We start from the raw sequence: 27,442 nt of genomic DNA, 5'->3' as shown, positions 1-27,442 counted from the left end.
GTCTGTCTGTCTGTCTGTCTGTCTGTCTGTCTGTCTGTCTGTCTGTCTGTCTGTCTGTCTGTCTGTCTGTCTGTCTGTCTGTCTGTCTGTCTGTCTGTCTGTCTGTCTGTCTGTCTGTCTGTCTGTCTGTCTGTCTGTCTGTCTGTCTGTCTGTCTGTCTGTCTGTCTGTCTGTCTGTCTGTCTGTCTGTCTGTCTGTCTGTCTGTCTGTCTGTCTGTCTGTCTGTCTGTCTGTCTGTCTGTCTGTCTGTCTGTCTGTCTGTCTGTCTGTCTGTCTGTCTGTCTGTCCCTATGTTTCTATTAGAATCGAAAACTACTGAACCGATCGGCGTGAAAATTTGCATGTAGGGGTTTTTGGGGCTACGGAAGGTTCTCTCGATGGCAAAATACCCCTTCCCCCCACTAAGAGGGGCTCCTATACAAATCTATGCTTATAAAAATGGATTTCTGTCTGCTCTATATTCCTTATAGAATCGAAAACTATTGAACCAATCAGAGTGAAAATTTGATGTAGAAGTTTTTGGGGCCAGGGAAGGTTCTTATGATGGTTAGAGACCCCTCCGTTCCACTAAGAGGGGGGGCTCCCATACAAATGAAATACAAATTTCCTCATAACTCGAAAAGTAATCAAGCAAATGGAACCAAATTTGGCATGTGGGAGGTTTTGGAGGCAGGAATTTTTTTGATGATGGTTTGAGATCCCTCACCCCTGTGGTAGGGAGATAAGGACTATCATACAAATAAAATTTCATACATCCGAACTTTGTGAATTTTTTTGTTTCGAAATACAGTAATTCCTCGATATAAAGCATGTTTATTTTCATTTTCGTTACGTTATATTGAAGTTACGTTATTAGCTTGCGCGAGAAAGACAAAACGCTACATTTCGAAGTGTTGTTTATCAAACCACATCTTTTACAAAATGTCTTAAAGTTGTTCAGGTCAGCCTGTCAATACTGTACTTCACCGGGTAAAACATTTTCACGTTATCGGCATACACTACTACGAACGCAACATTGATGTACTCAGGTTCATTTAAAAAAAAACAAATAAACAAAACAATAAAGAACAATACCAGTTGATACAATAGAACAATACCAATGATACCAGTTAACTTATTTTAAAAGTTAATAGTAGTAAATTAAATTTGGCTTTAATATGCGTTTTGTTGTCGAAATTCATCTGAAAATGATTGTTTTGACCTCCCAAAAATGATTTTTGTTGAAAAATGTATTCTTTTTCCGGGAAAATATCATGGATCGTCAATGCTTTATGACGAAGCTATTGTCGTAGACTCACTGTTCTTGCTGTCTCACTATTGACTACTTTCTCCCAATAAAAGAAATGTTTCGTTTTTCTCAATTTATAGATTCTACACTCAGTGAAGAAATATTATTTAAAATAATTTTTCATGTGTTTATTCATAGAAAATTAATGTTGAGCATTCCCAGCCTTCAGTATCTCAAGTATGAGGTTTTATCATCATCCTCGTTTTTTTCAGTGGTTTTCTGACACCTCCAAAGCCGCCCCACCAAATTCCACTTCCATCATCCATTGCTTTTTCACTATACAATCCATTCAGAAAGCTCCTATAATAAAATGACCATTATTGTTCTCGAATAACTTCAGGTAGCCAACTGCTTTAGCAAAACTATAGAACTACTATGTAATTCTAGGATATGACTGAATAAGTTATCACCTAGAAGTTCTCACTGAACTGCGACAATCGTAGTGCCAATAACCTCCACCTAGTTCCGAAGCACAATTTATGGACGTCCCATCATTATCTCTATCGTAGGTACTGAATTTTTCTCCCTTGTAAATTAATAGTGATTCCCCTGCCGTACCGTCATTCACCCCAGAAATATCAAGACTGTACTGTTCAGCTTCGCTTCCGATTCGAAAGTTTTCATACTTTTGAAACGCCATGAAATCGTGAAAATTTTCCAAAACTACCATCATGTCAAAAGTTCCCGCATTTGTAATCTGTAATAAATTTATACTGTTCGTACGTGATATCTTTCGTGTCCAAACATCAAATGCAAACCCGATGCAGCTTCTCTAATCCCAACCAAAAATTCTGGCGCAAATCGCCGAATCCGTATTTGTAATCATTCCAACTTCGATTAAATCCCGTAAATCCATCGTTGCGATTCTGGAACACCAACCAACCTCCTGCGTATTTTTCTTGCTCACAGAAAACCTGAAATGGCGCTCCGCCACTAGTTGGACTAATCCAATAAATTCCGGACTGAGAAGGAGCCTCACTACATGTTCTGTAAGCGGCGAGTGATACGCTGCAAATAATTCATGTTAGAATACCAAATTGTCCACCTATTAAAAAAACTTGAACCTAATAAGCTTTGCAAAACAGCCCAACACTAGCAGAGCACGAATCATCTTCGTCCAATATTCAAACATACGCGTTCAGACTTTGAAATCAAAAACTCAGAATGTGCTACCGGTTGCCATATAAATATCCCCCTCATATATTTCCAGAGCACCCACTTGAAAGTATAGCTTATCAAGCTTTCCTTAATACCCCTTAACAATTCAGCAAACCATGCTCGACAGTCACGCGCAACGGCCATCAATCAGTACCACGGAAGCAGCCATGAAAACTACTTCAAACCTACTGATTAGCGGTGTCCTAATTGCTTTCGTACAGTCGCTTATCAAGGCGAATGCACCCGGACAGGCGAACGCTGCTCCCCAATTTTTCGAGTCCTGCAATTATGCCCCCAACCGCTCGGGCATTTACACTATCGCGCCAAGTTCTGGTATCGCTCCGTTTCAGGTTTATTGCGAGCAGGAACGCTACGATGGCCACTGGCTGTTGTTCCAAAACCGACAGGACGGATCGACCAGTTTCAACCGAAGTTGGAATGATTACAAACTAGGGTTTGGAAGCTTACAGCGTGAGTTTTGGCTTGGGTTGGAGAAACTTCATCACGTGAGTAGCTATGATTAGCAGCTAGTTCAGAAAGAGTCCGATTTTTGAGTAAATTTCATTCAGATCACCAATGATAGACGTTGCGGGCTCCTGGTTGTGATGGCGAACTTCACCGAATATCCAGTTTACCGTCACTACACCACTTTTGGAGTTGCAAACGAGGCAAACAATTACAAACTCAAGCTGCTGGGTTTCATGGAAGGAACAGCCGGTGAATCGTTCTACGTACATCGCAGTGAAAACTTCAGCACCTACGATAGGGACAATGATCGATCGGAACAGAATTGCGCCACGCTCATGGGAAGCGGCCATTGGCACTATAAGTGTGGAACCGGAAGTTCGAATAATAATTTGAACGGAATCTACAGCGATCAGATCCTGGACGACGGCCGTGGGGTATGGTGGGGCGCTTTCGGTGGAACGAAAAATCCACTGAAATGGACGAAGATGTACGTCAAAATCAGACCCGGCAAATAGAGATAGAGATGATAATGATACAATACATTTGAGCGAAGAACTACAAAACTGTTGCTCGAATTGTATTTTAAAGCTTCTTTTAGTTTAAAGTTTGTCTCATCCCTATAAAAATGAGGCTCATCTTCAGAGGCGTAACGTGACATTCTGGCGCCCTTGGCGAAAATATGAGTTCTTAATTAATTTTTCCTTACGAATGTATCATTATTGCGAATTACAGGATCATGCATGATTCGTATCGCTCCACTTTCCCAGTACTTCGTTAGGTTTATTGCTATACACTCGGACAACAAAGACAAAGAGTATTTAATTAGACCTAAATTTGGACAAATGTAGGCGAAGCTATATTTCAAATTAAACTGAAAACAGGACCTAACATTAGATTTGAAATTGGACTTAAATTTGGAATAATTTGGAGTGAGAGCTTCGAAGTTGAAATTGGTCATGAATTTGGGTTTGAAATTCCGCTCGAAATTGAACTTAAAATTGAAATTAAAATTGGATGTAAGTTGGACTTGAGGCTGAAATTGGAACTGAAATTTGAGTAGATTGAACTTCAGAATTTAAATTTGATTTAAAATTGGAATAATATTAGAATTGAAATTGGGCTTAAATCTGAACATGCAAATGGACATGAAATTAAGCTTGACGTTAGACATTGACCTAGACTTGAATTTGGTCTAGGACACCAAATTTTACTTGAAATTAGGATTGACATATTTCGTCTTACTCTCTAACACGTTTTACCAATTTCATGTTCCCTTTTTCTTGCTTTCTGTACCGTTTTCTCAGCGCTCTCACTTTTTTTCGCATTCCTTCCGTTTTTTTCTCTTTTTCTCTTGTTCCAGTGTTTTTTGTTTCATTGCTTCATTTTTCTTGGTTTCCTGTCTCTTTTTTATATTCAGTACTGTTTGTACTCTTGTTTTTCACTCATTTTTTGGTAATTCTTATCCGTTTTTTGTCTGTTTGTTTCGTTTTTCCTTTTTTCGTTTCCAGTTTTCGTCTTTTTCAAAGCTCTTCCTTCTCGTTTTTCATCTTCGGCTGTTCTGTTTTTCCTCTTTTAGATGCCCCGTTTTTCTCCTTGTCTGTCACGTTTTGTTGCTGTTTTTGGCTCCCATCCTTCGTTTTGCCCTCCGGTTTCCTTTTTCATCTCGCATGATTCGTCTTCACCTTTGATCGATTTTTGAAGCTTTAACTTTCTTCCATTTCTGTTCTATTTTCCCATCCGATTTTTTTGCTATCTTTCTCTTATATGCCGTTTGACCTCTTTTCCCCTTTTTCCTTATCGAGGTATCGGTTTTCTGTTCTTTTTTTCCCTTTTTTGTCCCATTTCCCCTCTTTTTCCTTCTTGTTTTTCCTTTTATTTGTGACCTCTGTTTCCTCTTTCTCTTGTTTGCGTATCCCGTTTCTCGCCCTGTCTATCTTGAGTTTCCTCTTGTTCTTCTCTTTCTCGTTCAGTTTTTTTCTCTTTTTTACCATTTTTAGACTCGTTTTTCTTCTTTTCCAGTCTCGTTTTTTCTTTCCAGTTCCGTTTATACCTCTTCCTTTATTTCGTTTCCATCTGTTCCGTTTTTCCTCTACAGTTCTTCATTGTTTGCCTCATTTTATAAATTATATCACTCGTTTGTCTTCCGTATTCATTTTTTCTCCAGTTCACGTTTTCCCGCTCCCGTATGCTCTCTTTTCCTTTTCCTACTTTTCCATCCCGTTTTTCCTTTTTATTCTGTTTTTTTCCTGTCCAGATAGTCCTCCCTTGTGTTCTTAACCTCTATTTAACTCGTATGTATTCCTCTATTTAACTCGTGTCTTCCCGTCCTCTATTTAACTCGTGTGTATCCCATTTCCACTTTCATGCCAGTGTTTCTTCTTATTTCTCTCGCGAACCTGGACCGCAAATCGTGTCAAAAACTGGACCAACGGGATGGAAAAAAAGAAAACACGAGAGAGAAAAAGTAGAATGGGACAAATATTGGGACATAAAAAGAAAAAAATAAATGGAAGAAAAATGAAAAATAAGGAGACTGGATAGAAAAAAAATGAGAGAAAAAAAAAAGAAAAAAAATACAGAAAACTAGGACAGACAAAAGGAGATAGAAAATGAAATTGAAGAGGAACGAAAAAGAAAACGTCACAAAACGGGGAATATAATAAGAGGAAGAACAGAGCAGATGCAAACGAAAAAATAGAGATAAAGAGTTAAAAAGAGAAAAATAACGAAACAAAATTCAAAATGAGAGAAAAACGAAAACGAGGGAAAAAAGAATAAAAAAAGGCAAGAGAAAGAGGCGAAACAGCGGATAGAAAACAGAACAGAACTGAACAGGAAAGGAAACGGAACATAAAATGGCATGGCGTAAAAACCCCAAAAAAAGCAAAAAAGACAGAGCAAGAAAAGAAACAAAGAAACAGGTAAAGAAGAAACAGTGAGCAAACGAAAAACGAGAAATAAAAGGAGAAAAACATTAGAAGAGGGAAAAAAAGAAGCGAGTAAAATATGAAAACCTAAGGAGGAAACGAGTAAAACGGGAAAAAGAGGACAAACGGGATATAAGAGAAGATAGATGGGACGAAAAAACGGGATAATAGGAAAAACAGGAATGAAGGACTAAAAAAATGATACAATGGAACACAGATAGATGAAAAACGGGAGGTAAATAAGCCAAAACGTAGATCGAGAGATAACAAACATAAAACGACGGAAAAACGGGGTACCAAAACAAATTAAAAACGGAATAGATGAAACTAGAACAAAAGTTATGAAAAGACAAAATCTGGAAACGGGGAAAAGGGAAAAGAAGAGCAAAAACAGAAAGAAGACAAAACAAAAAATTGTTGAAAGAAAACTAGACAAACGATATGGAACAGGAAGAACAAAAAAAGAAAAACAGACATGGAAAAAGAAAAATAAAAAAACATGACAGAATGGGAAAAAACGGAACATAAAAAAGTGAAAATGTACAAAAAAAACGAGAAGACTGGACTGAAAAAAAGAAAATGAGAGTAAAGAAGCAAAACCTATGAAGAAAATGAAAGAAAAAATGAGACAGAACGGAAACAACGAAAAAAATGGAAGAAAAGAGAAGGTGGAATACCGTATTTTCAGGAAAATGGAAAACACTAAAAGAGGAAAAATGAGACAGAAATAGAAAAAACTAAAAAAGGATAAAGCCCAAACCAAAAACAGAATGTCACAGAAAAAGAGGAAAAGTAGGACACAATAAGAGGAAGAATAGATGGAAACGTGAAAAGCGATGAAGTTGAATTCAAAAGCGAGAGAAAGACGACAGCCGGGACCGAAAAAAAAGTCGAAACGGGACTAAAAATGCCATAAAAACTACGCTTGGTCTACGCTTGAAAACGAGTAAACAACACCTAAACCGAAACAGATAAAACTATGGACTTGGAAAAAGTGTGAGAACCGGGACAAAAAAGAATAGAAAAGAACAAATAAAGAGGAAGAAAAAGGAAAAAACGAAAGAGAAAAAAAGTAAAAAGTGGAAAAGTGAAAAGAAGAATAGTGAGAGAGAAAAGAGGAAACGAGGAAAACAGGTCAAATGGGATCTAAATGGAGATTGCTGGGACAAAAAACGAGAAAATGGGACAGAAAAAGAAGAAAAACTGGAGATGAAAAGATAAACTGGAGATAGAAGGAAAGACAGAAAAACGGAAAAACGGGGTTCCAAAAAGAGGAAAAACAGAACAGGAAGAGACATAAAACGAGAAGGAAAGATGATAAAGAATTGGCAAAGGACAAAAACTAGAAATGGAAAAAAGGTTCCGAAAACAGACACTGATGAACTTCGCCTGCATCGGTCGAAAAATATAAATAGTAGAATTTAATTTGGAAAAGTTTTCTTTTTATTATTTAATTTCAAGTTTCGAATTCTACTAAGACGCTCCAAAAAACGTCAGTACTTCAGGAAAAAAGAGAAAAAGAGAGGATAAAAAATGAAAAACTGGAAAAAAGTACAAATATCCAGTGAATAACATGGGGAAAACCAAAACTGAAAATAGGACCAAATCGGACAGAAACCGAACAAAAGCGGAACAATAACACGGGAAACACGGAAGGAAAGTGAGAGCAAAAACCAAGGAAACGTTACAGAAGAAGAAAAGAAAACAAAACAAAAATACGAAATGGCATGAAATAACAGAGGACACACCACACAGATCAAAATAATGATCGCGGTGCTAAGTCCCCGCGGGAAACATGGGAAAAAACAATTTTATTAAATTTGTCTTTCCTAAGAGGGATGATTCACTGCATGATTGCAGTAATTATTGATCAGTAATCACATTATTCATATTTTATGTTATTTGACGAATTATTAAAATTCGTTTGCCATGAAAATCGCTCCTAAAAGACGATGATAACGTTTTGTTTGTCCCGTACGATTAGGTTACTGGTCTTCTGATCATCATTTTCGTCTTCCGCAGCGGATGCTGCTGTCCTCCGAATGTGCCCCACCAAAGTCCACGCAGTCCACCGAGAGGAGTGCGGCTGTACTGGCCGTTCAAGTTACTCCTGAAAATTAAATCCGCACGATGATTAATTGCCAATGGAATTGCCAATATAGGATTTCGGAATCGCATACGTTCGGTAACCGGTGCCGCAGTCGTAGTGCCAGTAACCGCTTCCCGTCACAATGGCGCAGCCCAGAATAGATATATCGTTAATCCTATCGTAAGTGCTAAACTTATCGTTCCGATAGACCCAGAATGCATCCTGTGCCGTACCGTAAAACGAATGCTCATCCGCCGAGAGACGCAGCTTGTAATGTTCGGTTTCGTTTTCCACCCGAAAGCCGGGATAAATTTCGTGTGCCGAATAATCGGTAAAGTTTTCGATTACTATCAGCAGGTCATGCTCTCCGGCCCCGGCGGTTACCTGTGCCAATTAGGACGAGTGCCATGTTATCCGGTCGCATTTCATGCAATCTCATTATGTCAACATTGAACATACGCGTACCTGATGAATTTTCTCCAGTCCGAGCCAAAACTCTTGCCGCAGGTTTCCGAAGCCGGTTTTGTAATGCTCCCAGCTTCGATTGAAATTGACCGACCCGTCGTAGCGGTTCTGGAACACCAGCCATCCGCCGCCGTACTTTTCCTGCTCACAGAAGGCCTGAAAGGTAGTACCGGTGGCGGCCACTGTAATCGTGTAAACACCCGACTGGGCTGGAGCCTCCGCACAGGATCGATACTGTCGAGTTTCCGCAGCTGTTACACCGAGGCTGGAAGCAGCTACTACTAGAAGCAGAAACAGTGATTGGTGAGGATTCATTTTTAATTGATTGCTACAATGACACAGTGCCGATGGAACTACGCTAACGTCGCTGATCGATTGCAAAATTTCCTTTTCAAAGTTTTCGGTACAGCACAACGGGTGACTTTGCACTTTCTACTGATAACAGTAAGTGCAGGGGATTAAACTTCGCCACTGAAATAACAATTATAAGTTGTTAGCAAGTACTTAAAAGTCGAGTGCGTTCAGACGTAAAATAAAACGTTGATCAATTTAACCAATTGCATTACTATTAGAACCAACTACAATCATGATAGCATTCGGACCGTTCACTATCCTCTTGGTGTTGGCTTTGATATTATCGAAATCCACATCGGCGCTAGATTACCGCTCTTGCAACGATGTCCCTGCTGTATCGGGAATATACTCCATTAGGCCTTTGGGAACTACGACGCTCTTTCAGGTCTACTGCGAGCAGGAACAGTTCGGCGGACGCTGGTTGGTTATCCAAAATCGTTACGATGGCTCGGAAAACTTTAACCGTAGTTGGACGGATTATCAAAATGGATTTGGCAATCTGCAGGGGGAGTTTTGGCTAGGACTGGAGAAGATTCATCAGGTTCGAAAATGTAACTTTAATCGTGGTAATTTGGTACTTAAAATTCTCTATTGTTAGATTACATTGGTGGATGAGCATGAAATGTTTGTTTGGATTGGTGACTTTAACGACTTTGAAGCCACTCAGAAGTACAGATTTTTTGAAGTTGCGGATGAGTTGGATAACTTTCGGCTGTCACTCGATGGATGGCGAGATGGAACGGCAGGCGAATCCTTTTATGTGTACCGGGACAAACCGTTTAGTACCTACGATAGGGATCACGATAATTCAATTTTGAACTGCGCCAAAGAGATGGGAAGCGGCTACTGGCATTTTGATTGCGGAACTGGAGTGAATCGGTAGGAGTTGAATTAACTACTAATAAACTAACAGTACAACTTTATTTGTTGCAGAAACAACCTTAACGGAGAGTACAGCGATAAAATTTTGGGGAAAAAGCGTGGCATGTGGTGGGGCGGTTTCGGTGCAGAAAAAAATCCTTTGAAATGGTCCAGAATGATGATCCGAACTCGAGTATACTAACGAACGATGTGCTCTAGGTGTATAAATCATTGCTCCAGCTAATTTTTCTCTAAAAAATAAATAACGCTCATGTCGATGTTAAATAGACCAACCGCAGCCACTACCCATTTTGCAGCGCGTGAAATTTCAAGTAGCAGCAGATCAAAGTGTCAATCGTTCACTGATTTTACAGCAAATATTGTCCGAGTAAAATTATTTCTACCATAGAGAAGTTCACCATTTGAGCACAGATTTGTAAACCGACGACGTCGTCGGCTCTCCGGATGAGTTCGAAAGGGTAAATATTGGTTGTTGTTTTTTGCACTACGTCCCCGTGCTGTGTTTGATGCTAATGGACACGATGTACCGATCCTGCGGAAAAAGTTGTCAGGGGACATTCGAGCAGAATGAAATCGAAAGCGCACAGGGGCGGCAAATCGTGGGAATGAGTCACGTTGTCTGTTTCCAGGAGCTACTTAGTACCGTAAAAGCGTATAAATCAAAGGCACACAGGGATGTTGAAGTCATTGTGGTATGGGTTAGAAGTTTTTTGTTGACTCTATGATAGGTATAGTACCAGTTATTATTCTAGATTCAACTACTGACAGGTTGTCTGTTAAGCCCCATCATACTGAAATCATACTACTAATGAGTCCCAGCACATTTTAGCAAAACGTAAAATAAGGATAAGATCATGCAACCCACGGGCCGCACGTTCAGCACCACAGGACTAGTCTCTAAATCATCACTATTCGAGAATAGATCAACGACGACAGTTTGTCAGCATATTCTATGTTTCTGTGTAAACGAGCAGAGCTCGTGCTTTCGCTGACTAAAATCGCTGTCAAACAAATCTGATCCTCGCAATAACGCTGTTGTCCCGGTCGCACACTTCCGTCGACGACGGGTGCAGCAGCAGCAGTAGCAGCGTTCCGGCCAGAGACCGCGGTCCCTAAGTGCGTGTGTTTTTAATTAAATGTAGTTTTGTTTGCTTTACCCCCTCTCTCTCTCTCATCCTGTGTCTCTTCTCTGTCCCAGACTCAGTCACTATATGTCGTTTTCGTTGTCGTTGCCGATGCGCGTTACGACGAACCATTTCGAACCAGTTTCACCACTTTTCGCGTACAACACTCATAGAAGGTATTCCCGGCAGTCAGTAGCTATTTATGTTGCACGACCAGGATAATCACTGGCCGGAAGGAAACGTGGTCAGGCAGTGTTTTATATGCTTCGCTGTTGTTTGTGTGTTTTGTGCTGTAGCTAAAAGTTGATACAATGTCGGGTAGAGTAGAGATTGAAAACATAAATTCATTTCTGCTCAGAAGTTCTCTACGTGTTGCGAAGGCTCGGGTGTTAGAGCATTCGATAGTTTCTATTCATGTTTCGATATATTTATTGCCGTTACGAAGCATGATCCCGCAGCATGCAGGGATTCCAGACCCACCCTAGCTTCGAACTGGTATAGTTTCGTCCCCTTCGATCAATTAAATTTTCTCGTGCGTGTGCCTTCTTCGGATGCTTTATGGACACGTACGGCCGTTTTTCATTCGTTCATTGTATCGAAAAGTGAATGGACGAAGTTTTCAGGCTGTACGTTATGGGAAGGCACCGGAAAACAACAGCTATCGGCAGCTAGTAGCAAGAATAAATAGCAATAAATTTCGGTATGAACATAATCGATTAAAACGTAATTTTTCATGCGAAATGGTTCTGGTGAATGGTGTTCGCTTTCAATCTGTGACGGTGTGGCGTTTTTCCCGATGATGATAACTCTTGCCGTAGTTCGTTTGGCCTTCGGCTTGTTATGACAAACTGTTTTGGTAGCTGTTTACGCGAAACCTGCCGGGGAAAGGGATATTTTCTTAATGGATTTATTCCGAAATGAATGGAAAGTTGGTTGATAAAAACAGAACTAAAATTATTCTATTGGCTTGAAATTGTTAAGGGCCTCTAGCCATTACTTGACTGACCTTTTACAATTACGTTCGATTACATCCTTGGTATAGAATAATACAGGCATTTCAAGGCTAAACTAGCTAATAGCCAAAAAATTACACAATTCTCGGATATTTTTTCAGAAGGTCGCATGTATCAAAGGTAAACAAACCTAGTGAGATTATTAGAACTTGTTGATTCTTTTCGGTGAAAATCAAAAAACTATTGATTTGGTGTGACGTTTCTGCCTACTGTTTTCCTTCGGCCATCATCAGACGTCTACAAAACAATTATAAAATTTATTTACGATTACATTTTACATACAACATAAAATTTTCAGTCAATTACAATACATTTACTTGGTCTAATTTATCACTTACAATAACGCGTCAATTCTGCATCATCACTCACAACCAATTATGTAACCCCGTCGGTTCGTATTCGGGTTGAGCTCCTACGGTTTGCTTCTGTTGTTTGTATGTGGCGGAGTTTGAACACTAACCCATCGTATGCCGTATTGAATTTTCCACATTCTCGCTGAAGATTCACCGTTTTTTCCTCACCCAGTACTTTGATGTGGAATACCTCTGCTGTGAGTCTGGTCTCCTGGTCCTCTATCCGTGCAACTATTCGAGCATCATCAAAGTTGAACAGGTGTCCATCTTGGATAGTGTGCTGCGATAATCCAGTCCTAGCCTCCTTCTTCTTGGTGTCATTCTTATGTTCCGCCAGCCTCACCTCCAGTTTCCTCCCTGTTTGACCAATGTAGACCTTCCCATCGTCCGTACCGCACGGAACTGAGTATATTACGTTCGTCTGCTTCCCTGCTGGAATCGTGTCCTTCAGTTTGCTGTAGATGTTGTTTACTACCTTATTTTTTGGCTTAAACGCATGCGCAATGTTATGTTTGCGCATGATTTTGTTGAGTTTTTCACTCAGTCCCGGGATGTATGTTGTGGCAGCATATTTTAGTTGTGGTTTTTGTGGTTCACTTAGGGTGTTGTAGTGTTTGTGAACTCTCTCTTTTGTTGTTTTATTGATAAACCATGTTGGATAGTTGTTTAATTCTAGCATATTTTTCGCAGTTTTTATTGCTTCCGGACGGTTTTCACCATCCGAAAGTTTAATAGCACGATCCATCAACGCAATAGCTGTATTGGATTTGTGCATGAATGGAGATTCCGACGAAAAATCCAAATATCTTCCATCCACGTGTTTTGGCAACCATGACTTTTCCACCCTATCATTTTTTCTAGTAAGCATCATATCCAAAAATTTCAATTTTCCGTCTTTCTCATTTTCTATAGTGAAACGTAGCCTATCATGAAACTCGTTGAACGTTTGCAGGATTTCTGCAACTTCATCACAGCGGGCAATACAGAAACAATCGTCAACATACCTACGATAGCATTTCATGTGTATGTGTTTAGCTTCCAATGTAGCGATGCATGTTTGCTCTAGCTTTTCCATCACCAAGTCCGCAATTGCTGGCGAAATCGGCAATCCGATTGGCAACCCGAATGTTTGACTAAGAATTTCAGCTTTGTACGAGAAAAAAGTGGATTCTAGCACAAGTTTGACCACTGCTAGAAAGCTATCTTTATCAATGGTTGTGTGTTTTGCTATTTCATTCCACCGTTCTTCTAACCATATCATGGCGTGATCTATCGGTACGTTTGTGTATAATGATGCTACGTCCAGAGAGAAGAGAATGTCATCCCGTCCCCTCTCCCGTCTGTACTCCCGTTATTTGCTCGGCAAATTCAAAACTATTGCGTACATGATATTCGGTGTTACAGTATAATCAATATATATAGAATGCCAGTGTCGCTGCGGTGCGCGTGGTAAACATCACACATGTTCAGATAATGTATTTACGTTATATAAGCATATGTGTGTGTGCCTGAGATTCATCAAAAGAGGAATCTCATTGTCAAACTTTGACAACCGGTTTGAAATTTCAAATATGGTCGCCAAGTAATATGAATGGAAACTTCGCTTGCTTCAAATTTCTGAAAAAAATCGATGCTAAAGGACGCAGTTGTAGGATTCAATTCATCCGGACGAAAAGAAAAAGAACGTTTAAAAACATTTCATTGGCATGAAAACACAGCGATGAGCGCACTGATGACAGCACCAACCAGCGCACAGATGAAGAACAGATAAATAACAATGAGCAACTTTGACAATGAAGTTCCCGATTCACAGACTTGATACAGATTGTTAGCATCATGTTTACCACAATAAGTCCTGTAGAAAAACAGCGACACTGGCATTCTATATATATTGATTCCACTGGTGTTACCGACCACTTTCCCGATGATACTAGCAAGATATTTAGCCATATTATAAGTAACGGAGCCGATGGTGGAAACTACCGGACGAAGTGGACGATTTTCCTTATGAATTTTTGGTAGTCCATAGATACGGGCAACGTTGTAGCTCATCATTTTTATGTTTTTGTGTGTTCGGATGGTGAAAACCGTCCGGAAGCAATAAAAACTGCGAAAAATATGCTAGAATTAAACAACTATCCAACATGGTTTATCAATAAAACAACAAAAGAGAGAGTTCACAAACACTACAACACCCTAAGTGAACCACAAAAACCACAACTAAAATATGCTGCCACAACATACATCCCGGGACTGAGTGAAAAACTCAACAAAATCATGCGCAAACATAACATTGCGCTTGCGTTTAAGCCAAAAAATAAGGTAGTAAACAACATCTACAGCAAACTGAAGGACACGATTCCAGCAGGGAAGCAGACGAACGTAATATACTCAGTTCCGTGCGGTACGGACGATGGGAAGGTCTACATTGGTCAAACAGGGAGGAAACTGGAGGTGAGGCTGGCGGAACATAAGAATGACACCAAGAAGAAGGAGGCTAGGACTGGATTATCGCAGCACACTATCCAAGATGGACACCTGTTCAACTTTGATGATGCTCGAATAGTTGCACGGATAGAGGACCAGGAGACCAGACTCACAGCAGAGGTATTCCACATCAAAGTACTGGGTGAGGAAAAAACGGTGAATCTTCAGCGAGAATGTGGAAAATTCAATACGGCATACGATGGGTTAGTGTTCAAACTCCGCCACATACAAACAACAGAAGCAAACCGTAGGAGCTCAACCCGAATACGAACCGACGGGGTTACATAATTGGTTGTGAGTGATGATGCAGAATTGACGCGTTATTGTAAGTGATAAATTAGACCAAGTAAATGTATTGTAATTGACTGAAAATTTTATGTTGTATGTAAAATGTAATCGTAAATAAATTTTATAATTGTTTTGTAGACGTCTGATGATGGCCGAAGGAAAACAGTAGGCAGAAACGTCACACCAAATCAATAGTTTTTTGATTTGCACCGAAAAGAATCAACAAGTTCTAATAATATTAGTGTCACGGTGATCTAAACAAGCAAATAAACCTAGTGAGAGTTTATTTGCCTATGGTCCCCTACATAGAACTCTCACTCAATGTGTAAACAACTACTTCCACACCAAATAACTCTAAGTACGAACCTGCTGGTAATAAAAAGTCTAAACTAGGGAAAAAAAACAAAAAAACATTTGAATATAAAGAAAAACATATATTTTATTGGTGTGTTTGAAAGTAATGAATAATTGACAAAAAAAAACAAAAAAAGGGAATTCCAAATACAACTTTACAGCTTTGAATGGATCCCAAAAATTTAAATAAACATAAATAGTTGACTTTACAATACATGTTACAAATGATTTTTTTAGCTAGACCTTTGCAAAGTGTATTTAACGAAAATTATCTTGTGATTGATACGAAATTAAATCATAAACGTATTGATGTTAAACTTATGATACTGTTTCAAACTTTTCTTAAATAGCTGGCAAAACAGTGAACTTGTGCAAGTACAGCACCTCTGTTCATTAACTACTATCCCTACCTCCACGTGGTACCGATTAGGACACGCAACCTTGGTTGTCATACGCAGACAGAGAACTCTCGTCGTGTGCTTTCCGACTACCTCATCTTGCAATTCGGTGCCAGTTATTCGCGGGGTGTGGCTGCGTGATGTACCTAAAGAGACCGAGTGAAAGTTATTTTTGCTGGATTAGCATAGAGAAAGAAATCCTCACTCGGTCTGATTACATTCTGCAGTTGCGTCCCTTTGGACAGTTGGTGCCAAATTGTAAGCTTACGCAAAAACTGGGCCACGGGAACTGACCCTAGAGTCGGCAAATCAGGAGCCCCTAAGTCACGGTGTAATTCCATGTCGACGATTGAATGGCTGGAGAGGTGAAAACATGCCAGTCACGAACGGAGTGCTTTGGGCATCTTACACTTATTGTGCCATGTAGGGCTCTCGTACGATCGATCTTTGTTGTCCCTTGCGTCATGTGGGAACAACATAGAAGGTCTGTCCTATTTTCCTTTTGAACATTACACCATGTGTGTTCTGGCCAGTTTTATTGGCTTCGCTTTCAATTTTCGCTGTGTGTTGGAGATTGTATATATGTGCATATACTCCGCTGGTCAAATAGTTAGAGTTGCACAAATAAATATTTAACACAAACGGGCAGCAAATTTGTATTTATGCGAAAAACTTTTTAATGGATCTGTGCCATCATCACATTGGTTCAGGAGTCATATTTTCGCAATGGGTATTTTCATTCAGATATTCGGATTCGGACGGATATTGCAAACCAGAACTTTGCTGTTTTCAGCAAAACTGGTATGACCAAATAATTTTTATAACAATTGTTTTTTACAATTCACGGAGGGTAACGGGTGGCAACTAAAATTTTGGAATTTTTTCGCGGCCCTTATGCTCAACAATAATCGAGCTCAGAGAGAAATGAGAGTATGTATGGGTAAGCTCTCTCTCTCCTCTTTTTGTTAATATTTTTGGTTTTGTTTCGCTTGCCCAGTTTTGCTAAAAATGGCGTCGAAACAAGAAGCATTTCGGGAGTGCGTTGTATACTTCTGCGAACTGCAACATAAATCTCGGCAAAAACTATACAGTACAATATTTAAAAAGCAAATATGTTGCGGCTTCGACTGTTTACCATATCCTAAGATGTCCAACAACTATTCGCATGCAAGGTAGTGGAAGACCAGCCAAAATTATGGACGCAGAAGGACATCGTTCTCTTTCTCATTTCTTCAGCAACAAGCCCTCTGGTTTGGCTATCAATTAAGATGCACCAGACGAATGTTTGAAGAAAATTTTGATCCCGTTTGTACAAAAACATCATGCAGATGGACAATACGTGTTTTGACCGGATAGAGCATCATCGCATTACGCCAAAAAAACACAATCGTTCCTGAATACCCATTCGATCCCATTTTTACCCAAAAACCACGACCCGAAAAATCTGTCTCAGTGCGCGCAATCGAAGATTTCTTCGGCATTTTGAGTTCCTTGATGTACAAAAATAACTGGAGAGCCACGAATTGCAAACAGTTGATTGGTAGAATCAGGAGATGCATCCGAAAAATTAACATGACGGCCGTACAACGCACCTGTTTCGACATCAAACAAAAGCTTCGCCGAACAGCCGATTACGGACCGTTTTCAAATGTACACTAATTTTTTCTCAACAATGGATAATATATCTTTAATTTCGATAAATCAGATCTTCTTCATATATCTTTGTCTTTTTTTGACAACTCGAGAAAAAAATTTCAAAATTTTAATAGCCACCCGTGACAATAGAAGAAAGTAATGAAACACTGAATCGATAGGATCCAACAGATTGGGACCAGGTGTGAAGTGGAAAGAGCGGAAGATGAGGTAGGGGAGGGTCTTTGAAGCAACGCTTAAAACAGTTGTGTACCGCAATCTTTTATCCACGCTGGGGAGTTCATGGATCGAACCAAGCTGTAATCGGAGCATTACAAACGGATTCGAACCCACTACTCTTCCCACGTCTAGTAGTTCGCCGCTAGAGATGATCCTTTGAACCACATAGGGGCTGGACAAAAGAGAGACTCCACAACCCTCTTATTAAACGTGCGACGTATTTCTAAACTTAACCAGCACTGGCGGGTTGAGTTATTTTTAGACATAAATGGTGCCTCTTACTCCGTCTGCTGCAGTCAAACCACTGAATGAGAAGCTTAATCTAACTTGTTTTGACTGAAGTTTTTGAAGCGTCTTAGTAAAATACAAAACCTGTAATATATAACTATAATAGATTAAGGAGTACTTTAGGAACATTAGTTAAACCAGAACTGACAGGAACTAATATAATCGATGGGTCCCAAATTTATGCTTACAAAAATATCAGAGTCATTGGCATCCCTGGTGGTGGTAGATGCTTCGACCCTTAAAGCAGCGTTGCCAGATTCTGTTGAGAAAAAATTCACAGTTTTATCACCGAAGACTGGATTACACTTTCGTTTCAAAATCAATGAAGAAGCGAAATTTAATTAAATTTAGAAACAAACATTAGTTTAAATAAAAATCTAACTGCCATTTGTGCTTCCTTTATCGGTTTACTAGTATGGTTTGGTTATTTTGCTGAAAAGCGTAAATTAATTTCTATGTGCCTATTTTTTAAGTTTAAGAAACTAGAGTATCTTTAAAAATGGATGAACCCAGCTTTTTCCGTCCAAATGTGTGATTACTCTTTATTACGTTTTTTTATAGGCATTGTCCTTAATTGGAGAAAATTAGTAATTTCTTGAGTTAAACCATTTAATGTATGAGATTTGACTTAAATTAAGGCCATTGCAAATAAATCATTTTCAAAGTTTTTGTCAACCACCCCCCCCCCCTCGTTTGAAAATTGGCTTAAAAATCGGGGGCCAAAAAAATAATTTGTAGGATATGAGTTAAATTCTTTTTATAAAATGAATTGTCTGTGGGCTCTATAGCCTGAAAAACTCGAAAAATGAGTGTATGAGTTGTACGCTTGTTTGTTCTTTGCAAACAAACATTGTGGTGGCGGCGATTATCTGAAATCAACACGAGTTGTACGCTTCTAGCACGAAATAAAAATGGAAGTTCAAACAGTGGAATTTGTGAAACACGGCCAAAAAAATTTTCTTTCGTTTTTGTCCTTTTGTTCGTAGATTTTTGCATGAAAAATAACAACGTATTTATTAAAAGCAAGAACAGATTTGGTTTTCACGTTTAAACTTGAAGTAAAAATGTCTAAAATCCATATTTTTTTTGCTCGATTAAAAAATTCTCTTTATTTGTTTTTTCAAAACCAACCACCCCCCCCCCCCCTTCAGTGGCCCAACACCGGAGGGACAAAAACTTTTTTAAATATTTGTAATGGCCTAATTAAAGACGAATACTCTCAACTTTCATTATTGATCACTCATCTTTCGGTTTTAATCTATGTTTTTCCGTCTTTTCTCTTTAATTTTCCTTCGTGTGGTTTTGCGGTTCGGTTGTTTGCTCTTTTAACATCTGCTTTTCTTTACATTGTCTTTTCGTCTATTTCCAGCGATTTGTTGCTATATTTTATTGTCATTTATTGCGTTCTTGGTTGTTCTTTATGGCTCCTTTTGTCCTCATTTGTAGTCTATTTTGGCATTTCTTGTCGCTGTTCGCTTCTTCATTTCTATTCTAGTCTTCTCGTCGTTTTAGATATTTTTTGTCACTACTTTGGCGTTTTTCAACGAGTTCATCGAATTTTTGTTGTCTTTCGTCTTTTATTTTCATCAGCTTTTCGCGTGCTTTTCGTTGCTTTCTAGGCGCCTCTTCACTATCTTTTTGTTGTTTATTTGCCATCTTTTCGTCATTCTTATATTGTCTTTTTATTATTATTTTTTGGTTTCTTCGGCACGTTTTGCTATCTTTCTGTTGTATTTTTATCATCTTTTCATGGTCGTTTTTGTTGCTGTTTTGGCACCTTCATTATGGCATCATCATTTTGTCAATTTTTCTCGTTTCTTTCTATCAACTTTTGATGTTTTTTCATCGCATTTTTAGCATCTTGTCTCGTTGTCCTATTTGTTTTGAAGACAACCAAAACTTCCACAAAAGACGATCGTTGAGACCTAAAATATTGTTTTCTTTACTGTCGTTTCGTCGTTCTTTTATTGTCTGTATTCATCGTATTTGACGGTTTGTAAATAATTCAAAGTTTTTTGTCGGCTTTTCGCCATTTTCGTCGCTGATTTAGGATTTTCTAGTAATCAAATTGTCGAGTTTATGTCGTATATTCATTTTTATCTTAATGTTTTGACCTGTTTTTGGAACTCTTTAAACGTATTTTGTTTATTGACGCTGTATTGGCGTCTTTTTGTTGTTCTCATCAAATTGTCATGTTATTTCTGCCGTCTGTTCGTCCGTCGTGTTTTGAGCTAGTTTTTGACGTTTTTCTCGTTATTGTTGTTGCTGTTTTGGTATATTGTCGTCCTTCCTCCGTTTTTTATTGTCTCTTCTCGTTACCTTTGGTCATCGGTTCACCGTGTTTTTGTTGTCTTATCGCCTATTTTTGCAATTGGATCGTCATCCTGTGTGCTTTCAGGACCAGGGCCCGACAACGTCACCTTCAATTGCATAGCGTCACTGGCCGGCACAGACCGGCTTCAGTCAGCGTCAATGAGACGGGTTTCACTTCATCAAGACTATCAGTTTTAGCTTTTCATTTGTACTTTTCTATCAAATATTCAGAAGCAGGCCAACAATTTGGAATGCAAATGCATTGAATTTGAGTAACATTTCCTATAATGCAACGCATATTAACGGGTTAATTCAATATCGACAAATCGTGCCTGATTTTCAGTCGTCGTCCATTGAAGCTTGCTTGAAACATTCTGTGCAACAAATTAAGCAAGTCGCTTCATGATGAAACGAAGGTAAGAGAAAGTCAGCTTCATTTATTTGTTTCCACGATGCCAGCTGTCTTTCTACTGTCTTTTCGTTGTTCTGTCGACGTCTTTCGGCTGTATAGTCGCCATCCCTTCGTCGTTTTTTTTTTTTGCGTGTACTGTCGCCTTTTTTAAATATTTGTAATCTTACTATTATCTTTTCGCCGTCTTTTTGTCATCTTTTTGTTGTGTTGTGATGATGTATAATCTTTTTGTCATCATTTTATTTTATTTCTGTCGTCTTTTCACGGTTTTTTGACATGTTTCAAAGTATTTTCGTCGTTTATTCGTCTTTTTTCATTTTAACATTTTGACTTGATGTTGCTCTTTTGCTTTTTGCTTGATGTTGTATTTTCTTCGTTTTTGTCATCTTTTCATCGTCGTTTCGTTCGTTCGTTTTTTATTGTCTTAACTTTTTTTATTAATTTTCCGTCATTTTACTGGTGGTCAAGTAAACAAAAATTTTACCTTTTCACTATCTTTTCACCGTTTTTTCATTGTCGTTTTTACCATGGCTCGTCGTTCTTCTAACGCTTTTTTCTTACACCTCTTTTTGTTATATTTTTGATCTTTTTATTGCATTTTCGTCGTCTTTACTGCGTCTCTTCGTTGAAAGAACTTTTCTACCTGAAAGAAATTTTCTACCATTTCCGTGAATTTTAGAAAATCTGTAAACGACTACTTGATTCGTAAGTCCGCAGAAAATTCCTAATTCCGCAGAACCACGAATAAATGCATAGAAGAATAACATCTTAATCTTATTTCTCATGAAAAAATCAGAAAAAAACTGACCATAAAGTTTCAATCGAAATTACAATATTTCTCACCGTGTGGCGTATTTGTCAATTATTCGTTACTTAGAATCAACGCTTGCATTACGAGCCAATTGGCTCATCGATTGATATGGTTATCTTTTATAGCCGGTTGTAAACCAACTGCGAATATTTTACGAAATTATCAGTTTATTGCGATTCTTTCACCGGAAGTCTAGCAGGTACTTTATTATACGAAACGTGAGCACAAAATCAGCTTTGACGGCAGATTATATTTGTACGCGTTCATGATGTACACCTGGTTTTGGGAAAGGAAACGTTAATCTTATTTCCAATAACGAAATGGCTTACACTGGAAATGATATCAAAGTTTAATTAAATGTAATGCTTAATTCCATTATTTACATCATCCACCATAAGAGAGAGCGAATCAGTCGCGGATGCACGGTTGGTTAGGCTGGGTCATACATATTTTGATGTAAAGCATGTAAATGGTGTGTGGTTTGACTGCCGCTCACACTTTACAGACGCGGAGGCGCGCACGCCGCGTGTGCATAATGGCGTTCGAAGAGCGACCCGGATGCTTGATTGCTGGAAGCGCGGGATTGCCATCCTACCTTGATTAGAGGTTTGCTAATGGCACCCGGAATGCTTTTACTTCACGCCACGCACAAATACATGCCAGGCGACGTCGCGTCGCGTCGTCGTCGGTTGGGGCTAGAGGATTTCCATGAGCAATCTTATCGCGCGAAAGGATGCTCCTCTGCTAACGACTGAAAGCTCTTGTTGTGGCTTGCTGCTGGTAACGCGGAGCTGCGGTTATCACTGCGTCAGTACCTCCCAAAGCTCTAACGAAGTAATTAGTGCTGGAGCAAAGTTTAATGAATATTATTTCATATGGTAACTAAAGCAGTAATAGTCAGTGTGTGCTTTTTAAGTGTTCTTTTAAAACTGGTTAGTTTGCGAAGTAGCCCATCTGCTAGCAACAGCATTAGTAATAAAGCTCCCCATTTCATCTGGTTGTGACATGGGATCTTAGATTGTACCATGAATGAAAAGGTTCTTCTAACATCCTACCGCTCATTACTACATTGTTGCTATATAATATGAATCACCACGACAGCAACTATAGAAGGAAAACGAATACAGGCACATTGTTTGATCCTGGTCCTTTTCATTTCTTAGTCTCTCATGAAAAAATTCTGCCATGAAATATTCAATTCAATTCAATATTTATTTTTTTGACAAACTGTTGAATTGATTAATTGAATTATAGAGAAATTTTCTACAAATACCAGTTGCTCAGTAGCGACTTATCAGACTAAAATTCCCCAAAACGCTTCCTTGAACCACAACCCAAATTTGCAGTATTTACTTCCACTGAATCACCGACTCTGTGCCGGTATGACCAAAAAGATAATGATAAAGACAATCGCCCAATATAAAGAAGTGACGTGTTTCATATTACACCAATAAAAGCGGCTTTACTATGTTGTCAATATAAAACCGTATTGCACAGAACAAACCTACTTCAGTCTAAATTTGACGGCAAATTCGTGCAAATCACTGCGCAAAATGTGGTTCACAAAAAATATTTCGAAGCTAGCATTTTTGCTGTCGCTCGTTTGTATTAATGTCGCTGACATCAGGATTGCACCCGAGGCAAAGCTAGCATTAAAGAAGCGATCCGTAGACACCATCCACTGGTGCGATGTCTTCTATCAGGAAGATTTTCCACCGAATACGTCCTGTGAAGGAAAAGATGACAATGTGTGGGATTACTTCCCGGCGTGCTGCAATGGAGCCTACAATTGTCGATCAGGATTTATTTGGGATGTTTACCTGTGTGCACCTCTCTACGTTTACGATCCGGTGCAAAATTCGTGCGTTAAGTTGGAGGGCAATGTTTGTCCGTACGTCGGCAGCGGGACGACCATAGCACCGACCACTGAACCTACGATTCCGACTAGCACTGAAGTGATAACTACTGAAGTTGCCACAACAGTCACTGAAGATACATCTATTGTAGATACAACCGTTGAAGATACCACAATAGTCACTGAAGATCCAACTACTGTAGAAACCACAACTGAAGGAGTTACAACTGAAACAACAGAAGAAGATACAACCATCGACCAGACAACAACGGAGGAACCCACGACCGTACTTCCCGGGACCACAGATTCACCCATTATCAGCTGCAAGTCCTTAGTCAACGGTAAACTTCCCCACCCGACCGATTGCACGAAATACATCCTGTGTACGAACAGCAATCCGACGGTGCACGATTGTCTAGAAGGTTACATCTTTTACGTACCGTTCAAAACTTGCTTGGTTGGAATTGCTGAAACCTGTGAACTGTACCATTTGCCCTGAAAATGAAAGCGCCGTATCAGTGAGACAAAGCAGTGTGTTTGAAAATAATTTTTAGATCAATTATTTTATTCAAACAAGTAGTGTGTTTCAACAAATTACTAGGTACGGTTAAAGCGGAGAGTTAAATTATTTGTGCAATTTATGTCAGTGAAAATAAAATTCTTTTGCCAAAGTATTAACCAAAAAGCATTCTAGTGGTAATTTAAGGACACTAAGTTAATTTGGAATAGTATAAAATCATGAAAAATGAAATAAAGAAGCTGTGTCATCTGATATACAATTCTGGGCGGCAATCAGTGATGGGATTGTATTATATGCTTGATATACTTAATTTCTAGTGTTATACTTTTGTATTGCTTTTATAACTACCAGCTAGGATTTATTTAATATTCATGCTACGAAAATAAGCATTGTTAAACCCGCCGATATTCTGATTTTACCTATTAGATCATCATTTTTCTGAACAATTATTATCAGTACTTTCATTTTTGTCAACATCCAAATCATAATGAGCTGTGTATCTTTTATATTATCACTATAGATCAAACAAATGGTCGCAGTGATAAACATTATCAACATGAAAAAAACAACTTTCTTGTTTGAGAAAAGTAGATGTCGGTACGATCTTCAATAAAATATCTTAATGAGAGCATACAATACTAGTGACATTTAAAAGAAAAACTTCCACCTAAGGCTGAATGGGAGAGTCGAATACTAGATTTTATCTTTTGTTATATAAAAAAATTACAATTGCATAAAAATCGTTGATAATTGTAAAAAAAAGATGAGACAGGATATTCCCAAATTGAGTTTTCTAAATATCTAGACGTTTTTCAATTTACGTTGTGCAGTCAACACAACGAATTGTCCTTTCATTTAGTTTTCTTTACCCAACAATAATTGTTATTGCATGCCAATAATAAAAATGATAAAGCAGATGATGATTGTGTAATCAGTTCTGAGAAGAAGCGCGATACAGAGTGCTCATTTATCATTTGAAAATCACAGTGATAGCAATTTTAATAAAAATCACCTTCCGAGTTTTTAGAAATGCTCAAGCATTTAGCCTGCCATAATAGTATCTTTTTTCAGAAACTTAATTTCCCAGATCATTGCGTTGGAATTTAGTTAGTTGGAAAAATGCCGTAGTCGGAGTCGTCACCCAGCTGTCGGTAATTTGTAATATATTAGCCAAACAGATACCAGTGGAAAGTAAGGAACAATAATAAAATAAAATATAATTTATTTAATACTTTTTTAATCAATACTGGAACGCTCGTCGCACTGTATGTTCTTCTATTTTTTAAGTAGTCACAAATGATTGTCATTTCAATAGACAACGTGGGCAATGTGCTTCGTACCATTAGGGTAGCATTAGAATTGACTCATTCGTTATAGCATAACGTCTACGCATTGTTTTCATGGGTAGAATTTTCTTTAGATAGCTGAACTTCGAATTCACCTATTAATAGTTGAGTAATTCTCGCTGAAACGGGACCAAGACTGACTGACACGCTGTCTTAAATATTGGAACTCTTGCGATTTTTTGAAAAAATTCAACATGGTGGCTAACTCCAAGATGACCGCCAATTTTGTTTTCACTTCATTCGAAAGTCCTACCATTCCTCTTTACAAAACCGTGTCGTTTTTTGTTTATTTCATGGCAAATTTTGAAAATGTCGCAATAGTTATCTGTAAATTGAGAACCTTGCTTCAAATAATTGGTTGTTTCATTAAGTTAATGACTATGCACACCTGATGAATGATTGATGAATGATTCTTATATCATTTTTTCTTAGCTTTCCAATAATGATCTTAAATTGAAAATCAGTTAGGAGCTTATGGCGAAAACAGTGATTTTTTGAGAAAATCCAATATGGCGACCAAATCCAAGATGGCTGCAAAAAAATTTCAACTCCATTTGAATGCCCTGTTCTACTTTTTTACAGAAAAATGCCATTTGTTAGTTATTCCATTGCAAATTTAGAAAATATCATATCATATAGACCTCAAGGTTTGCTTGAAAATCAACTTTTTTAAACTTTCGGGCCCCTTGGCGAACGAGGGTTCCCGTGTTTCGAGATATTAAAAGTGTAATTCTTAGTTTTTTTTAACCATTTTCAACTAATCAAGCGCAAAAGTTCCAATATTTAAAGATCTCGTGTCAGTAGTGGCCCCATTTCAGCGAGAATTACTCAGTTTTGCTAAACGGGGTGATATTTTGCAACCCATACTGAATCCACATGTTTGTTTATAATATTAAATCGAGAAGACTAGTTTAGGTTAACGCTTTACTTAACCACATTTAAATGTAAATCCACAGCAGTGATTGCGTGGTGGTGGGACACGGTTTCTTGCGTTTGTTCTATACTTTTAAAATTCAAATGAGAATAATATTACCATGTTATAAACAATCCCTGATTGTTCCCAGTATGCATAGTAACAATAATTGGGGGAGAATTATTTTCTCTTTTTACAGCTTAAGCCTAGTATCCAGCTGAAAAGAAAATAGCTCAAGAAAAAATCCTGGTATTTACCGAAGAAATTTTGACAACTGCAAGGCAAGCAATTATCTGTCATTTTTTCTTGTGGTAATATTTGCGCCGGATATTATTCCGTACGGAAAAGTGACGTTTCAATTCACTGGCATGTAAAACTGCGCCATCTGAAAGTAAAACAATATTTCTTGTGAGGTGCATACTGGTAAAGAAATCGCAAACGGAAAATCTTTTCTTCAGCATTTCTTGGCCTATCTTTTTGCCCATTTCTTTTCAGGTCGATACTAGGCTTTAGTGAGAGTAAGTGTAAGTGAGTTCTAGAATAAATAGCAAAAGGAATGACCTTTTCATGAATAAAAATTAGAATTGCGTTCCAGACACGCGAATTGCGTTCCCCATGGTTAACGTAGGACTACGTCGGGCAGGATTTTGTTTTAAAACGTAGAATATCGAAGAAAAATAATAATAAAATAATAAAATTGAATATTACTTCTTGTACATATGATGGCCCTGAAAAGACAGTTTGGTTTCAATGTAAAAGTAATAAATACTTCGGGTTGACTATTACAGACGGCCCGTGCTTCTCTCTGATCAGTGGATAGTGGATAAGCTGTAAGAAAAAACGTTTAGTCAGCATTTGCCACTCCACATTCCTCTACCTCGGAAAGATTTTCTGTTCCTTGTGTTCATCACCTAACGACGAACATCCGGCTTGATGATGTCTCCCTTATCAATTGGTATGATTTTGGGGCCGTTTTACAGTCGGTCGTTGCTCGACTGCCAAACATTTCTACTTTTTTTGACGTAGGACTACGTCTTTGTTTACTATACTGGGACCGGGTAGCATTTTGTGAAAACGAAAATAGAAGTGTGTCGTTTGAATGAAAGATTTTAAATGCTATTAACTACCAAACTGAACAATTTGTATGTCGTTGAATAGATAAAATTATAAGCAATTTTATGGAGGGAGTAAGAGGGGGGGGGGGGCTCCCATACAAAAGAAACACAAATTTCCTCAAAACTCGAGAATTAATGAACGGAACGGCTAAAGGAACCAAATTTGGCATGTGAGGATTTTTGGAGGTAGATTTTCTATGATGTACTGAGACCCCTCCAGGCTTACAGACAAATGAAGCACAAATTTCTTCATAACTCTAGAACTAATCAAGCAAATGGAACCAAATTTGGCATGTGGGGGTTTTTGGAGGCCTGACTTTGTTTTATGGTGGTATGGAACCTCTCACCC

General features: G+C 38.5%; 4 protein-coding genes across 4 annotated transcripts; 2 read left to right on the top strand and 2 right to left on the bottom strand.

Annotated features, from left to right (window-relative positions):
• Positions 1–1,461: 1,461 nt before the first annotated feature.
• Positions 1,462–2,399, bottom strand: LOC128735321 (ficolin-3-like). Its single transcript, XM_053829812.1, has 4 exons — positions 2,380–2,399; positions 2,047–2,275; positions 1,699–1,985; positions 1,462–1,585 (listed from the first exon to the last, which is right to left on the bottom strand). The coding sequence occupies exons 1-4, from the start codon at positions 2,397–2,399 to the stop codon at positions 1,462–1,464; spliced, it is 660 nt and encodes a 219-aa protein (XP_053685787.1).
• A 163-nt stretch (positions 2,400–2,562) lies between these two features.
• LOC128735320 (microfibril-associated glycoprotein 4-like) lies at positions 2,563–3,429 on the top strand. Its single transcript, XM_053829811.1, has 2 exons — positions 2,563–2,952; positions 3,016–3,429. Exons 1-2 carry the CDS (start codon positions 2,563–2,565, stop codon positions 3,427–3,429), a joined length of 804 nt encoding a protein of 267 aa, XP_053685786.1.
• Positions 3,430–7,821: 4,392 nt separating this feature from the next.
• LOC128735319 (angiopoietin-related protein 6-like) lies at positions 7,822–8,710 on the bottom strand. Its single transcript, XM_053829809.1, has 3 exons — positions 8,396–8,710; positions 8,022–8,314; positions 7,822–7,951 (listed from the first exon to the last, which is right to left on the bottom strand). The coding sequence occupies exons 1-3, from the start codon at positions 8,708–8,710 to the stop codon at positions 7,822–7,824; spliced, it is 738 nt and encodes a 245-aa protein (XP_053685784.1).
• Positions 8,711–8,981: 271 nt separating this feature from the next.
• Positions 8,982–9,812, top strand: LOC128735318 (ficolin-3-like). The gene is made up of 3 exons (XM_053829808.1): positions 8,982–9,290; positions 9,348–9,628; positions 9,683–9,812. The coding sequence occupies exons 1-3, from the start codon at positions 8,982–8,984 to the stop codon at positions 9,810–9,812; spliced, it is 720 nt and encodes a 239-aa protein (XP_053685783.1).
• Positions 9,813–27,442: the final 17,630 nt, after the last annotated feature.

Source organism: Sabethes cyaneus, chromosome 2 (assembly GCF_943734655.1).
Source record: "Sabethes cyaneus chromosome 2, idSabCyanKW18_F2, whole genome shotgun sequence".
Lineage (NCBI taxonomy): Eukaryota > Metazoa > Arthropoda > Insecta > Diptera > Culicidae > Sabethes > Sabethes cyaneus.
The sequence above is the reverse complement of the archived record's forward strand: the minus strand, read 5'-3'. Positions and strand labels throughout refer to the sequence as shown.

Coding starts and splice junctions, on each gene's coding strand:
- LOC128735319 (XM_053829809.1), bottom strand. CDS start 8,710: ATGAATCCTCACCAATCACTGTTTCTGCTTCTAGTAGTAGCTGCTTCC. Junction 8,315..8,395: donor GACTGGAGAAAATTCATCAG/GTACGCGTATGT, acceptor TAATTGGCACAG/GTAACCGCCGGGGCCGGAGA. Junction 7,952..8,021: donor TGCGGCACCGGTTACCGAAC/GTATGCGATTCC, acceptor TTTAATTTTCAG/GAGTAACTTGAACGGCCAGT.
- LOC128735318 (XM_053829808.1), top strand. CDS start 8,982: ATGATAGCATTCGGACCGTTCACTATCCTCTTGGTGTTGGCTTTGATA. Junction 9,291..9,347: donor GACTGGAGAAGATTCATCAG/GTTCGAAAATGT, acceptor CTCTATTGTTAG/ATTACATTGGTGGATGAGCA. Junction 9,629..9,682: donor TGCGGAACTGGAGTGAATCG/GTAGGAGTTGAA, acceptor TATTTGTTGCAG/AAACAACCTTAACGGAGAGT.
- LOC128735320 (XM_053829811.1), top strand. CDS start 2,563: ATGCTCGACAGTCACGCGCAACGGCCATCAATCAGTACCACGGAAGCA. Junction 2,953..3,015: donor GGTTGGAGAAACTTCATCAC/GTGAGTAGCTAT, acceptor AATTTCATTCAG/ATCACCAATGATAGACGTTG.
- LOC128735321 (XM_053829812.1), bottom strand. CDS start 2,399: ATGATTCGTGCTCTGCTAGT. Junction 2,276..2,379: donor ATGATTCGTGCTCTGCTAGT/GTTGGGCTGTTT, acceptor CGCCGCTTACAG/AACATGTAGTGAGGCTCCTT. Junction 1,586..1,698: donor AGTTCAGTGAGAACTTCTAG/GTGATAACTTAT, acceptor TTATTATAGGAG/CTTTCTGAATGGATTGTATA.